Source organism: Bufo gargarizans, chromosome 4, assembly GCF_014858855.1.
Source record: "Bufo gargarizans isolate SCDJY-AF-19 chromosome 4, ASM1485885v1, whole genome shotgun sequence".
Classification (NCBI taxonomy): domain Eukaryota; kingdom Metazoa; phylum Chordata; class Amphibia; order Anura; family Bufonidae; genus Bufo; species Bufo gargarizans.
In genome coordinates, this window is record NC_058083.1 from 435,535,641 (window position 1) to 435,549,696 (window position 14,056).

The 14,056-nt window shown below is 41.2% G+C and overlaps 1 protein-coding gene across 2 annotated transcripts in view; it reads left to right on the forward strand.

Annotated features, from left to right (window-relative positions):
- SLC24A3 (solute carrier family 24 member 3) overlaps positions 1 to 14,056 on the forward strand; it is a 436,240-nt gene that overhangs the window by 369,636 nt on the left and 52,548 nt on the right. The window contains exons 8-10 of one of the 2 annotated variants that reach the window (XM_044291617.1): positions 8,261 to 8,286; positions 8,551 to 8,604; positions 10,261 to 10,400. In XM_044291617.1, coding sequence (XP_044147552.1) covers positions 8,261 to 8,286; positions 8,551 to 8,604; positions 10,261 to 10,400 — 220 coding nt within the window. The remainder of the gene's footprint in view (positions 1 to 8,260; positions 8,287 to 8,550; positions 8,605 to 10,260; positions 10,401 to 14,056) is intronic. The other variant, XM_044291618.1, reaches the window with a different exon arrangement.

Sequence of the window (14,056 nt, forward strand, 5' to 3'; positions counted from 1 at the left end):
AGGCCTAGTATTTAGGCGCTGGGTCACCGGTATGGATTTAGTGACAGAATTAGACTTGGAAATGCACAGAAGCGTGTGTGTGAAGTTATTCTGAATGACCCTATGTGCACCTTCAATATTATATACCCTTTTAGGGATAGATTTCAAATAGCTCTGATATAGCAGAAACCACTAAATTATGAAATTGCTAAATTGGGAATTGTACTTCAACCCAGAACAAAAAATGTGCTTTGACGGACACTAAATATCTTGCCCAGCAACAACAGTACACCGGTGGGTAACGAGAGATTTAGAGGGAATTAAATTTGAGGCCTAGTATTTAGGCGCTGGGTCACCGGTATGGATTTAGTGACAGAATTAGACTTGGAAATGCACAGAAGCGTGTGTGTGAAGTTATTCTGAATGACCCTATGTGCACCTTCAATATTATATACCCTTTTAGGGATAGATTTCAAATAGCTCTGATATAGCAGAAACCACTAAATTATGAAATTGCTAAATTGGGAATTGTACTTCAACCCAGAACAAAAAATGTGCTTTGACGGACACTAAATATCTTGCCCAGCAACAACAGTACACCGGTGGGTAACGAGAGATTTAGAGGGAATTAAATTTGAGGCCTAGTATTTAGGCGCTGGGTCACCGGTATGGATTTAGTGACAGAATTAGACTTGGAAATGCACAGAAGCGTGTGTGTGAAGTTATTCTGAATGACCCTATGTGCACCTTCAATATTATATACCCTTTTAGGGATAGATTTCAAATAGCTCTGATATAGCAGAAACCACTAAATTATGAAATTGCTAAATTGGGAATTGTACTTCAACCCGGAACAAAAAATGTGCTTTGACGGACACTAAATATCTTGCCCAGCAACAACAGTACAGCGGTGGGTAACGAGAGATTTAGAGGTATTTAAATTTGAGGCCTAGTATTTAGGCGCTGGGTCACCGGTATGGATTTAGTGACAGAATTAGACTTGGAAATGCACAGAAGCGTGTGTGTGAAGTTATTCTGAATGACCCTATGTGCACCTTCAATATTATATACCCTTTTAGGGATAGATTTCAAATAGCTCTGATATAGCAGAAACCACTAAATTATGAAATTGCTAAATTGGGAATTGTACTTCAACCCAGAACAAAAAATGTGCTTTGACGGACACTAAATATCTTGCCCAGCAACAACAGTACAGTGGTGGGTAACGAGAGATTTAGAGGGATTTAAATTTGAGGCCTAGTATTTAGGCGCTGGGTCACCGGTATGGATTTAGTGACAGAATTAGACTTGGAAATGCACAGAAGCGTGTGTGTGAAGTTATTCTGAATGACCCTATGTGCACCTTCAATATTATATACCCTTTTAGGGATAGATTTCAAATAGCTCTGATATAGCAGAAACCACTAAATTATGAAATTGCTAAATTGGGAATTGTACTTCAACCCAGAACAAAAAATGTGCTTTGACGGACACTAAATATCTTGCCCAGCAACAACAGTACACCGGTGGGTAACGAGAGATTTAGAGGGAATTAAATTTGAGGCCTAGTATTTAGGCGCTGGGTCACCGGTATGGATTTAGTGACAGAATTAGACTTGGAAATGCACAGAAGCGTGTGTGTGAAGTTATTCTGAATGACCCTATGTGCACCTTCAATATTATATACCCTTTTAGGGATAGATTTCAAATAGCTCTGATATAGCAGAAACCACTAAATTATGAAATTGCTAAATTGGGAATTGTACTTCAACCCAGAACAAAAAATGTGCTTTGACGGACACTAAATATCTTGCCCAGCAACAACAGTACACCGGTGGGTAACGAGAGATTTAGAGGGAATTAAATTTGAGGCCTAGTATTTAGGCGCTGGGTCACCGGTATGGATTTAGTGACAGAATTAGACTTGGAAATGCACAGAAGCGTGTGTGTGAAGTTATTCTGAATGACCCTATGTGCACCTTCAATATTATATACCCTTTTAGGGATAGATTTCAAATAGCTCTGATATAGCAGAAACCACTAAATTATGAAATTGCTAAATTGCGAATTGTACTTCAACCCAGAACAAAAAATGTGCTTTGACGGACACTAAATATCTTGCCCAGCAACAACAGTACAGCGGTGGGTAACGAGAGATTTAGAGGGATTTAAATTTGAGGCCTAGTATTTAGGCGCTGGGTCACCGGTATGGATTTAGTGACAGAATTAGACTTGGAAATACACAGTAGCGGGTGTGTGTGAAGTTATTCTGAATGACCCTATGTGCACCTTCAATATTATATACCCTTTTAGGGATAGATTTCAAATAGCTCTGATATAGCAGAAACCACTAAATTATGAAATTGCTAAATTGGGAATTGTACTTCAACCCAGAACAAAAAATGTGCTTTGACGGACACTAAATATCTTGCCCAGCAACAACAGTACAGCGGTGGGTAACGAGAGATTTAGAGGGAATTAAATTTGAGGCCTAGTATTTAGGCGCTGGGTCACCGGTATGGATTTAGTGACAGAATTAGACTTGGAAATACACAGTAGCGTGTGTGTGAAGTTATTCTGAATGACCCTATGTGCACCTTCAATATTATATACCCTTTTTGGGATAGATTTCAAATAGCTCTGATATAGCAGGAACCACTAAATTATGAAATTGCTAAATTGGGAATTGTACTTCAACCCAGAACAAAAAATGTGCTTTGACGGGCACTAAATAACTTTCCCAGCTACAACAGGACAACGGTAACGAGAGATTTAGAGGGATTTAAATTTGAGGCCTAGTATTTAGGCGCTGGGTGACAGGTATGGGTTTAGTGACAGAATTAGACTTGGAAATACACAGTAGCGGGTGTGTGTGAAGTTATTCTGAATGACCCTATGTGCACCTTCAATATTATATACCCTTTTTGGGATAGATTTCAAATAGCTCTGATATAGCAGAAACCACTAAATTATGAAATTGCTAAATTGGGAATTGTACTTCAACCCAGAACAAAAAATGTGCTTTGACGGACACTAAATATCTTGCCCAGCAACAACAGTACAGCGGTGGGTAACGAGAGATTTAGAGGGAATTAAATTTGAGGCCTAGTATTTAGGCGCTGGGTCACCGGTATGGATTTAGTGACAGAATTAGACTTGGAAATACACAGTAGCGGGTGTGTGTGAAGTTACTCTGAATGACCCTATGTGCACCTTCAATATTATATACCCTTTTTGGGATAGATTTCAAAGAGCTCTGATATAGCAGGAACCACTAAATTATGAAATTGCTAAATTGGGAATTGTATTTCAACCCAGAACAAGAAATGTGCTTGAACGGACACTAAATAACTCGCCCAGCTACAGCACTAGGGACAGATTTAGCTGGATATAAATTTGAGGCCTAGTATTTAGGCGCTGGGTGACCGGTATGGATTTAGTGACAGAATTAGACTGGGATATGGCCAAAAAATGAACAGACTATTGCTGGTTAAATGCACTTGGTGTGACAGCTTCACCCTGATGTAGGCTTTAGCCAAAAAACAACCACACCATTGAGGGTTAAATGCACTTGGTGACAGGCGCAGCTTGCCCCTGATTTTGTATATGGCCAAAAAATGAACAGACTATTGCTGGTTAAATGCACTTGGTGTGACAGCTTCACCCTGATGTAGGCTTTAGCCAAAAAAAAACCACACCATTGAGGGTTAAATGCACTTGGTGACAGGCGCAGCTTGCCCCTGATTTTGTATATGGCCAAAAAATGAACAGACTATTGCTGGTTAAATGCACTTGGTGTGACAGCTTCACCCTGATGTAGGCTTTAGCCAAAAAACAACCACACCATTGAGGGTTAAATGCACTTGGTGACAGGCGCAGCTTGCCCCTGATTTTGTATATGGCCAAAAAATGAACAGACTATTGCTGGTTAAATGCACTTGGTGTGACAGCTTCACCCTGATGTAGGCTTTAGCCAAAAAACAACCACACCATTGAGGGTTAAATGCACTTGGTCGCAGCTTGTGCTGGCGCACCACAAGACACAAAATGGCCGCCGATCACCCCAGAAAAATGAGACTGACAAACGGTCTGTGCAGCCTAAAAACAGTGAGCAATTGAGGATCAGCAGCTCAATGATCCACAGCTGCAGATCGATCAGTTAATCAAGTCCTTTGGAGGAGTTAATCTGCCTAATCTCGCCCTACTGTCGCAGCCGCAACCTCTCCCTACGCTAATCAGAGCAGAGTGACGGGCGGCGCTATGTGACTCCAGCTTAAATAGAGGCTGGGTCACATGGTGCTCTGGCCAATCACAGCCATGCCAATAGTAGGCATGGCTGTGATGGCCTCTTGGGGCAAGTAGTATGACGCTTGTTGATTGGCTGCTTTGCAGCCTTTCAAAAAGCGCCAAGAAAGCGTCACAAAAGCGCCAAGAAAGCGACGAACACCGAACCCGAACCCGGACTTTTACGAAAATGTCCGGGTTCGGGTCCGTGTCACGGACACCCCAAAATTCGGTACGAACCCGAACTATACAGTTCGAGTTCGCTCATCCCTAGTAAGCAGCTATACCCTTGGACCTAGCACCCGCCTTATTTTTTCATCCAGTGCCGCCATCGTGTTTCATTGGATATATATATATATATATATATATATATACAGTACAGACCAAAAGTTTGGACACACCTTCTCATTCAAACAGTTTTCTTTATTTTCATGACTATGAAAATTGTAGATTCACACTGAAGGCATCAAAACTATGAATTAACACATGTGGAATTATATGCATAACAAAAAAGTGTGAAACAACTGAAAATATGTCATATTCTAGGTTCTCCAAAGTAGCCACCTTTTGCTTTGATTACTGCTTTGCACACTCTTGGCATTCTCTTGATGAACTTCAAGAGGTAGTCACCTGAAATGGTCTTCCAACAGTCTTGAAGGAGTTCCCAGAGATGCTTAGCACTTGTTGGCCCTTTTGCCTTCACTCAGCGGTCCAGCTCACCCCAAACCATCTCGATTGGGTTCAGGTCCAGTGACTGTGGAGGCCAGGTCATCTGGCGCAGCACCCCATCACTCTCCTTCATGGTCAAATAGCCCTTACACAGCCTGGAGGTGTGTTTGAGGTCATTGTCCTGTTGAAAAATAAATGATGGTCCAACTAAACGCGAACCGGATGGAATAGCATGCCGCTGCAAGACGCTGTGGTAGCCATGCTGGTTCAGTATGCTTTCAATTTTGAATAAATCCCCAACAGTGTCACCAGCAAAGCACCCCCACACCATCACACCTCCTCCTCCATGCTTCACGGTGGGAACCAGGCATGTAGAGTCCATTCGTTCACCTTTTCTGCATCACACAAAGACACTGTGGTTGGAACCAAAGATCTCAAATTTGGACTCAGCAGACCAAAGCACAGATTTCCACTGGTCTAATGTCCATTTCTTGTGTTCTTTAGCCCAAACAAGTCTCTTCTGCTTGTTGCCTGTCCTTAGCAGTGGTTTCCTAGCAGATATTCTATCATGAAGGCCTGATTCACACAGTCTCCTCTTAACAGTTGTTCTAGAGATGTGTCTGCTGCTAGAACTCTGTGTGGCATTGACCTGGTCTCTAATCTGAGCTGCTGTTAACCTGCGATTTCTGAGGCTGGTGACTCGGATGAACTTATCCTCCGCAGCAGAGGTGACTCTTGGTCTTCCTTTCCTGGGGCGGTCCGCATGTGAGCCAGTTTCTTTGTAGCGCTTGATGGTTTTTGTGACTGCACTTGGGGACACTTTCAAAGTTTTCCCAATTTTCCGGACTGACTGACCTTCATTTCTTAAAGTAATGATGGCCACTCGTTTTTCTTTACTTAGCTGCTTTTTTCTTGCCATAATACAAATTCTAACAGTCTATTCAGTAGGACTATCAGCTGTGTATCCACCTGACTTCTCCACAACGCAACTGATGGTCCCAACCCCATTTATAAGGCAAGAAATCCCACTTATTAAACCTGACAGGGCACACCTGTGAAGTGAAAACCATTTCAGGTGTTCTTTGAAGAACCTAGAATATGACATATTTTTTAGTTGTTTCACACTTTTTGTTATGTATATAATTCCACATGTGTTAATTCATAGTTTTGATGCCTTCAGTGTGAATCTACAATTTTCATAGTCATGAAAATAAAGAAAACTCTTTGAATGAGAAGGTGTGTCCAAACTTTTGGTCTGTACTGTACATATATATATATATACACACAAACAGATATATATTTCCTAAAGAAAATCCCTAATGTAAATTAGTCCAAATATTAAAGAGGACCTTTCATGGGTCCAAACATTATGAAATAAGTAGCAGGTTTGGTAGGGCATAGAGCAGGGATCTAATAACACTTGCTATTTTTTCTGGGCGCTGCTCCGTTTGCCTCCTTCGTCTCCTTCTCCCTGGCTGTAACGCGATCCAATCACAAACGGACTTTTAAAAAAAACAGACTTTTATTATATGCAAATTACCTGTCTACCAGCAAGTAGGGGGGTTACTTGCTGGTAGCAGCCGCATCATGCTTTCATAAAGACGCCCCCTCCTCATGTTGATTGACAGGGCCAGTGAACGCGCTCGTTCTCTGGCTGGCCCTGTCTGCATTCAAAATCTGGTGCCTGCGCCGTACCTGTCTTCAGTCGGCGCAGGCGCATTGAGAGGAGGACGCTCGCTCGGCCGCTCCTTCCTCAGTGCGCCTGCGCTGGGTGTAGATGTGACGTAATCAGTGCAGGCGCATTGAGGATGGAGCGGCCGAGCAAGCGGCCTCCTCTCAGTGCGCCTGCGCCGACTGAAGACAGGTACGGCGCAGGCGCCAGATTTTGAATGCAGACAGGGCCAGCCAGAGAACGAGCGCATTCACTGGCCCTGTCAATCAACATGAGGAGGGGGCGTCTTTATGAAAGCATGATGCGGCTGCTACCAGCAAGTAGCCGCCCTACTTGCTGGTAGACAGGTAATTTGCATATGATAAAAGTCTGTTTTTTGAGTAATAGCATTATGTATTGATATATCGCAGTATAGGGATTATAAGTAGCCCAAAAAAAAAAAGACTTTAGTGGGGTGACAGAAGCCCTTTAAGTATTTAATATTACTATAATTATGAACATTGATTCCTGAATTAAGAATACAATTAATATCTGGATCAAGTAACAACACTGATTATTTAACATTATTTTAAACTAATATAATCATGAACAGTGATCATTGGATGAATTATGAATAATAATTAATTATCTGGATCAAGTATTACCATCAATAAACCAAACTGATGCAATCATCAACAGTGATCATTAGATGAATTAGGATCCGTAATTAACTATTTGGATCAAGTAATACCATCAACAATTTTCTGGATTAAATAACATTACTAATCATTTAATATTTGGACTCATTTACATGAGGAATTTTCTTTAGGAAATATATATATATATATATATATATATATATATATATATAAAAATTTTTTATGTATATACATGTTTCCAGTCAGTGATTTATAAATCTTAGACAATAAGTAATATATTTTTGATCATGTACTGACGCATATAAAAGTTATCTGATTTCTGCTATGAATGCTGTATATATTGCATTTTAAAATACGTTTTTTTAATTAATACATTTTTATCTATACTGTGTTTGTCTGTTTTATGTATGGGATATATGAAAGTATGAAATTTCAAGGCAGTTCCAGATAATTGAGTGCCTGTTAATATTTACAAACATAGAATACAGTACCAAAAGGTTGTAGGGTAGGCCTATAACAGTGCATCTATATCCAGAAATTGAGACAGGTGAGCCATTATATCAATTGTCTAGATTTATTTCAAGCTGGCAGCTCAGGCAGCATGTTTTTTTCAGGGGGCATGTCCTGTCTGCCACAGCTGGTGGCAGTTGAAGGATGGAACTGAGCATATGTGTCCACCTCACTGAGGTGGACAGAAAAATTTGAAAAAGAACAACAGGTGACACTATTCAGATATATTTAATTGAATAACTCAGTAGGTATAATACATTTTAATTACATGTTATTACAAAAGTTTTCAGATCCAGGTGCTGTTTTAAAAAAAATATATAGAATATTTTTAGTGGGACAACCCCTTTAATTAACTTTACAATTTCTATAATATGGGTGCATAAAGAATTGTTCTTGCTCCCAGAAATAGACAGGAGTTATATATTAATATGTAAATGATGATTGTAATGATTTTTGTCCTTCTTTTTTGCACTGATTTAATCATATTTTTGTGAAATTTTCTTCACAGTTTATATATGATGAAAAAGTTGCCTGGTAAGTAAAACACAATATTTGACTCTTGATAACCCATCAAGCTTCCAAGGTAAAATGTAATACTGTAGTAGGTGATTGATATAACAAGAATCTCTTACATTGAGAAAAGAAGATATAATAGCCATATAACCAGTAAAAATAGCAATGTTCTGTGTGGGTTTGGACTGGATAGGGTTTGTAAGGATGTTTTGCTATAGTATATGTGAGTTTTTATTCTGACTTTACCCACGACACTCTAAAATCTGTTGTTACTTCTCTTTAAAGGTGGGAGTCCGTCATTCTGGTCACGATGTATGCTATTTACATTCTTATAATGAAGTAAGTTATTTAAAGGGGTTGTCCAATAGTTAAAAAAAGAGGAGCCGCAACTGTTATATTTGTAATCGTATAATGTAATAAAATGAACAGTGCTCACCTCTTCTGTCCCCTAATGATACAGCACAGATATCACACCGTCAGTCTATGTTAATAGGCTGCAGCGATGATGTGCTATACTAGCCTTTGACCACTGAAACTAATCAGTGGCCTCAGATGTCACATGCCAGGTTTATTTGCTTCACCCAATATTAAGTTCCACACGTCTTTGCTGGCTCCTATAAACAAAGACCAGTAGGGTACCACTGGAACATCTGCTGTGGATTGGAGGGGGACTGAATAGGTAAGACACTTGGGGGGGCTGTCATATTAAAACATTTGCAACTCCATTCTTTTACATTTGTTCATTTGTTCATTCTGGGAATCAGACATTAAAAATAACCTATAGAAATAAACCTTTTACAGACAATTTAAAGAAATGTAAAGTAAAAAAAAAAAAAATTGTATGGTCAAGTTTTGTTGACTATCAGGGTTAGGTAACGCAGTAGATGTGGAGCAGGACCACACAAAGTCAAAGGAGCAAAGGGGACAAATTGTACTATACAGGCAAGTTAAGGGGAGCCTACCATCAAAATGTATCACATAATAACAGCTTGTATGTGAGTATTCTATGTATTTTTTCCCCAAAAAAAACGGGTGGATAGTTTTCTGGATATCATTTTATGAAGTTACTCAATGTATACTGCTTCCTGTCAGGTCAATGATGGAGCTGTCATACAGTCGTCCTAAATTCTACATCTACTATTATGCTAACAGATAACACATCTTTACCTGGCAGCAGCAGTAAAATAACAATGGGGTCCCTATCTGTATAGAAGATTTAACTTCCTGTGCTGACTGCTACAGGATGCTATTTTGCATTTCATTTTCAATGGCATAGCACTGCAAAAATGAAAAAGAAAAAACAGCCAAAAATTCTTTCAAATTTGTTTCCATGAATATTGAATTTAACAAAATAAGTGACAGAAGTGTCCTTTTAAGTTGCATTCACACTGCGTTTGCAGAGTTCCTCAAAGGTATACATGACTCTGGTTCGAACTTAAAAGGGTTTTTCAAGATGTTGTTACTGATAACCAATCCTCTGGATAGGTGATCTGCATCTGATTGGTGGTGGTCAGACAACCGGGACCCCCGCCAATCAGCTGTTTTGAGGGGGCAGTGGCTCTCTTGTGAGCGCCATGGCCTTCTCGCAGCTTACCAAGCGCTGCACCGTACATTGTACAGCGGCTGTCTTTGGTATTGCAGCTCAACCTCATTCACATGATCGATGAACGCGTCATCACTGGCCTAGGAAAAGGAGAGAGAAGGCAAAGGCGCTCAATTATCTTTCTTAGTTTACAGATTATATCCATAAGGACAAACTTTTATTTATAGCCGTGCAGTTTTCCCCTAAACTGCTAAATTTGACAGAGCTACAAAAATCAACACTAGAAATATCTATCACGGATAGAGACAGGGCATAGGCCATCAGGCACAATATTCGGTCTATAGCTGAACTTCAAAAGACTCAGAGCTCCAGATAATTTATGATACATTTTAGGAGATTAAGGCTGGTGTGCTCTACAATGAGTAATCCAGACTATATTCTTTTTTATTTAGATTCAACTCATCTATTCACCAGTGCTTTGAAAAAAGGATAAAAGGAGCTGGAAATCTGCCAAATGGGCTGGCAAATAATGCAGAAATAGATGACAACATCAACTGTGATGCAACTGTGGTGCTACTCAAAAAAGGTACAGGTAATATACCTACAGATCCTAATCTATATCATGAAAATAATTGTTTGTCCGTCCGTCTGTCCTCTATTGGCATCCAGATGCCTGAACCGTTGGACACCAAATTTGGCACATAGTACATCTGGTGTCTGGGAAGGTTTTGTTGAAGGTCTCAGCTCTCTAGGACGTACTGTTCTTGAGATATTCCCAAAAATATATATTAGCCAATAGGACAGGTTCTTCACTCATATCCTAACTGCCATACACACGGACACATGACCCTTATTAGCCAATCAAAGAGGGCAGACTCAGTAGAGGTCACTATTAAGGGGGGCGAGGAAACTGTGAAGGGCACTGTTTAGGTGAGTGGCTGTCCTAACTCTGGTGCTCCCTGGGACCATGCAGCAGTGAATAGAGGGCGCACCCTTTCTTCCCTCAGGGCATTCCTTGACTCCCTGGGGCTCCTGCCTGGTGGTAGTTGGGGTGCCCTTGAGGGTGGATGTTTGTCAGAAGGTCAAGTAGACTGAAGGCTGGCAAATGTTGGCGACAGTGACCGGGCCCAGTGTGCTTGCATCAAATTAAGTCTGTCTTTACTGCACTAATAATGGGAGAAGTAATTCATAGAGCAGCAAAATACACAGTTATTAGGTATATTACAGAGTAGAATTTTCTCAATAGTTGTGGATAGGTGGTAGAAATGATGGTAGTAGTTGTCCTGAGTCTCTCTCTAAACACATCTAGCAGTCTTTCCAAAAAACTACAGGCATGCAGTTCCATTCTCATTAACTTTCTGCATTTCCCAGGCTGAGGAGTCCAGGTCTTAGATCCGGATGACCAGTCCATCTCAAAATTAACCCTTTCCACAAGCACTAAAGTCTTAGTGCCATAAACAAGCGGTACCATACTGTCTAAATCCAGTGCACGGCCTTGATGGTTCTAAACCTTCTATTAATGTCTCCCTCAGGAGTATTCTCTCAGTTAAAGCAGAACTCCCACCCAAATTTTTTATTCTCTGACCTGTTAGGAAGGTACATGATGTAATCTGTAGTGAATGTAATCTTCTCGTCAATGACTGTATTTGTGAGCTAACCCCTCCCTTCTAATTTTTAACTGTGTCACGTGACCAACTCTCTGATCTCCAACTGACACAGGACAGGAAGTCAGTTACTTCTGTATACATTCCTATGAGACTGACATTGAGGCTTCCATAGGAATACATAGAAAAACTGACTTCCTGTCCACATGTGTTATTTGGAAAGTCTGATGTCACTGCACATGGACAGAGATAAACACTGCAATATGGCAGTACAGGTATAACAGTGATGTCACAATACAGAGATAATAAATACTATCATGTGACACTACAAGGATAATGAACAGTGATGTCACAATACAGTGGTAATAAGGAATGTAATGTCATAGTACTGATATAATAAACACATTGATGTTATAGTTCAGGGATAATAATGTCATGTCACAGTACAGGAATAATAAACACAGTGATGTCACATTTCATGGATAATAAACAATGTGGCATCACTGTACAGATATAATAGATACAGCAGTATCACAGTACAGGGATAGTAAACAGTTATGTTACAATACAGGTATAATAAACATACAGTAGTTATGTCACAGTACAGAGATAATAAACACAGTGATGTCACAGTACAGAGGTAATAAACACAGTGATGTCACAGTACAGAGGTAATAAATAGGGCGATGTGACACTACTGGTATAATACACACAGGCTTATATCCCACAGTGAAGTCAAAAAATGGAAATAATGTTCACAGTAGTGTCACACAGTAAGTTTAATATTAGAGAAATGGGATAGTAAATATAGTGAGGTCACAACTAAATGGTAAGTATGATGTTACTGCACAGTAATAACAAACTAATCATCATGATAAATGGATAATGCACACAGTAATACCATAGTGCAAAGGCAATAGGCACAGTGTTGTCATAGTAAAGGAATAATTAATCCAGTCATCTAACAGTAACGAGACAAATAATAACATAATGATTTCCCATTATATGGATAACTAGCAGAAGGACCCGTCTTCGCACGGGTATATTTCATCTATTTCATTTAATGTTTGTGTGTGTCGTTAAAAGATATCAACAGTATCCCCCATAACAGTGACCTCTACAGCACCCCGCCCCCTTAACAGTGAACTCCACAGTCCCCCACCCCTTAACACTGACTCCCCCACAGTGCCCTGCCACTTTGAAATGGGACCTCACAGCAGCCCATCCCCTTAACTTTGACCTTCACAGCAGCCTGCCCCTTTGACAGTGAGTTTCACAGCACCCCACTCCCTTAACAGTGACCTCTACAGAGCTCTGTTCCCTTAAAATGTGACCTCCACAACAACCGCCCCCTTAACAGTGACCTCTACAGCACCCCGCCCTTTTAACACTGACCTCCATAGCGAACCATCTCCTTAACTGTGATCTCCACAGTTCCCTGTCCCCTTAACAGAGACCTCCACAACGTCAGCCCCTTTAACAGTGACCTCCACAGCATCCCGCCCCTTTAACAGTGACCTCAACAGCATCTCTCCCCCGACATTGCACTCCGCTCCCTTAACAGTGTCTTCCACAGCGCCCTGCCCCTTTAAAGCTGAACTACAGCAGTGAAGAAAAATGGCTTGGTTGTTATGGAAACCTAGTGTAAAACTGTGTGTATGTGGAGACTAAGGGCCTGCAAGCTTCTATTGGCTGATACGGGACATGTGACTGTGTGTATGGCAGTTGGGATATGAAGAGAAAGACTGGTAGGCTTGTATTGGCTAATGCAGGCCATTTTTTGTCCTAGAAAGCTGAGACCCCCACAAGATTTCTTTCCAAGTAGCAAGGGATGTGTATGTGGGGATGTTTTTGAGTGATTGCAGAACATACATGCATACATACACACACACACACACACATACATATATACGTCCTTCTTTATATATATATATATATAGATTAATGCAGGGATGTCATTGTACTAAATGAATGGACATGGTGATAGGGCTAAAATATAACGCGCATACTGATGTCACAATTAGGGTTGTTGCGGGTATCGAAATTTCGATACCCAATCGATACTTTTGTCCCGGTATCGATACAATACCGGGATTTCCGTTTTTTCGATACTGGGCTGCGCTTCTGCTGCTATCGGCGCGCTCATGTTCTCTCAGCAGCAAAGGGGAGACGGAAGCTGTCCTCCCTCTCCCTGTGCTGCTGCCGCTGCCACCAATGAGAAGAGAGGGGGGGGGAGGAGGGGCGGGCGCACTGCGCCACCAATGAGGAGAGAGGGGCGGAGGAGGGGCTGGCGCACTAAGCCACCAATGATAGGACTATTCCCATTTCCCACAGAGCGGCGCCCAGCGATGTCTCAGCACTCACCATTAGTCCTGGGCGCCGCTCCGTTCGCCCGCAGTGCCCCATTACTGTCTCCTCTCCTGCTCCACATGCTGCTGATTACTATCGGAGCGATGGGAGGCGACATCAGCTTCACTAGTGGGCGTTCCTTCTCCCTGCGCTGCGATTGGACAGCGCTACAGCCAGGAAGAAGGAACGCCCACTAGTGAAGCTGATGTCTCCTCCCATCGCTCCGATAGTAATCAGCAGCATGTGGACTCGGAGCAGGAGAGGAGACAGTAATGGAGCACTACGGGCGAACGGA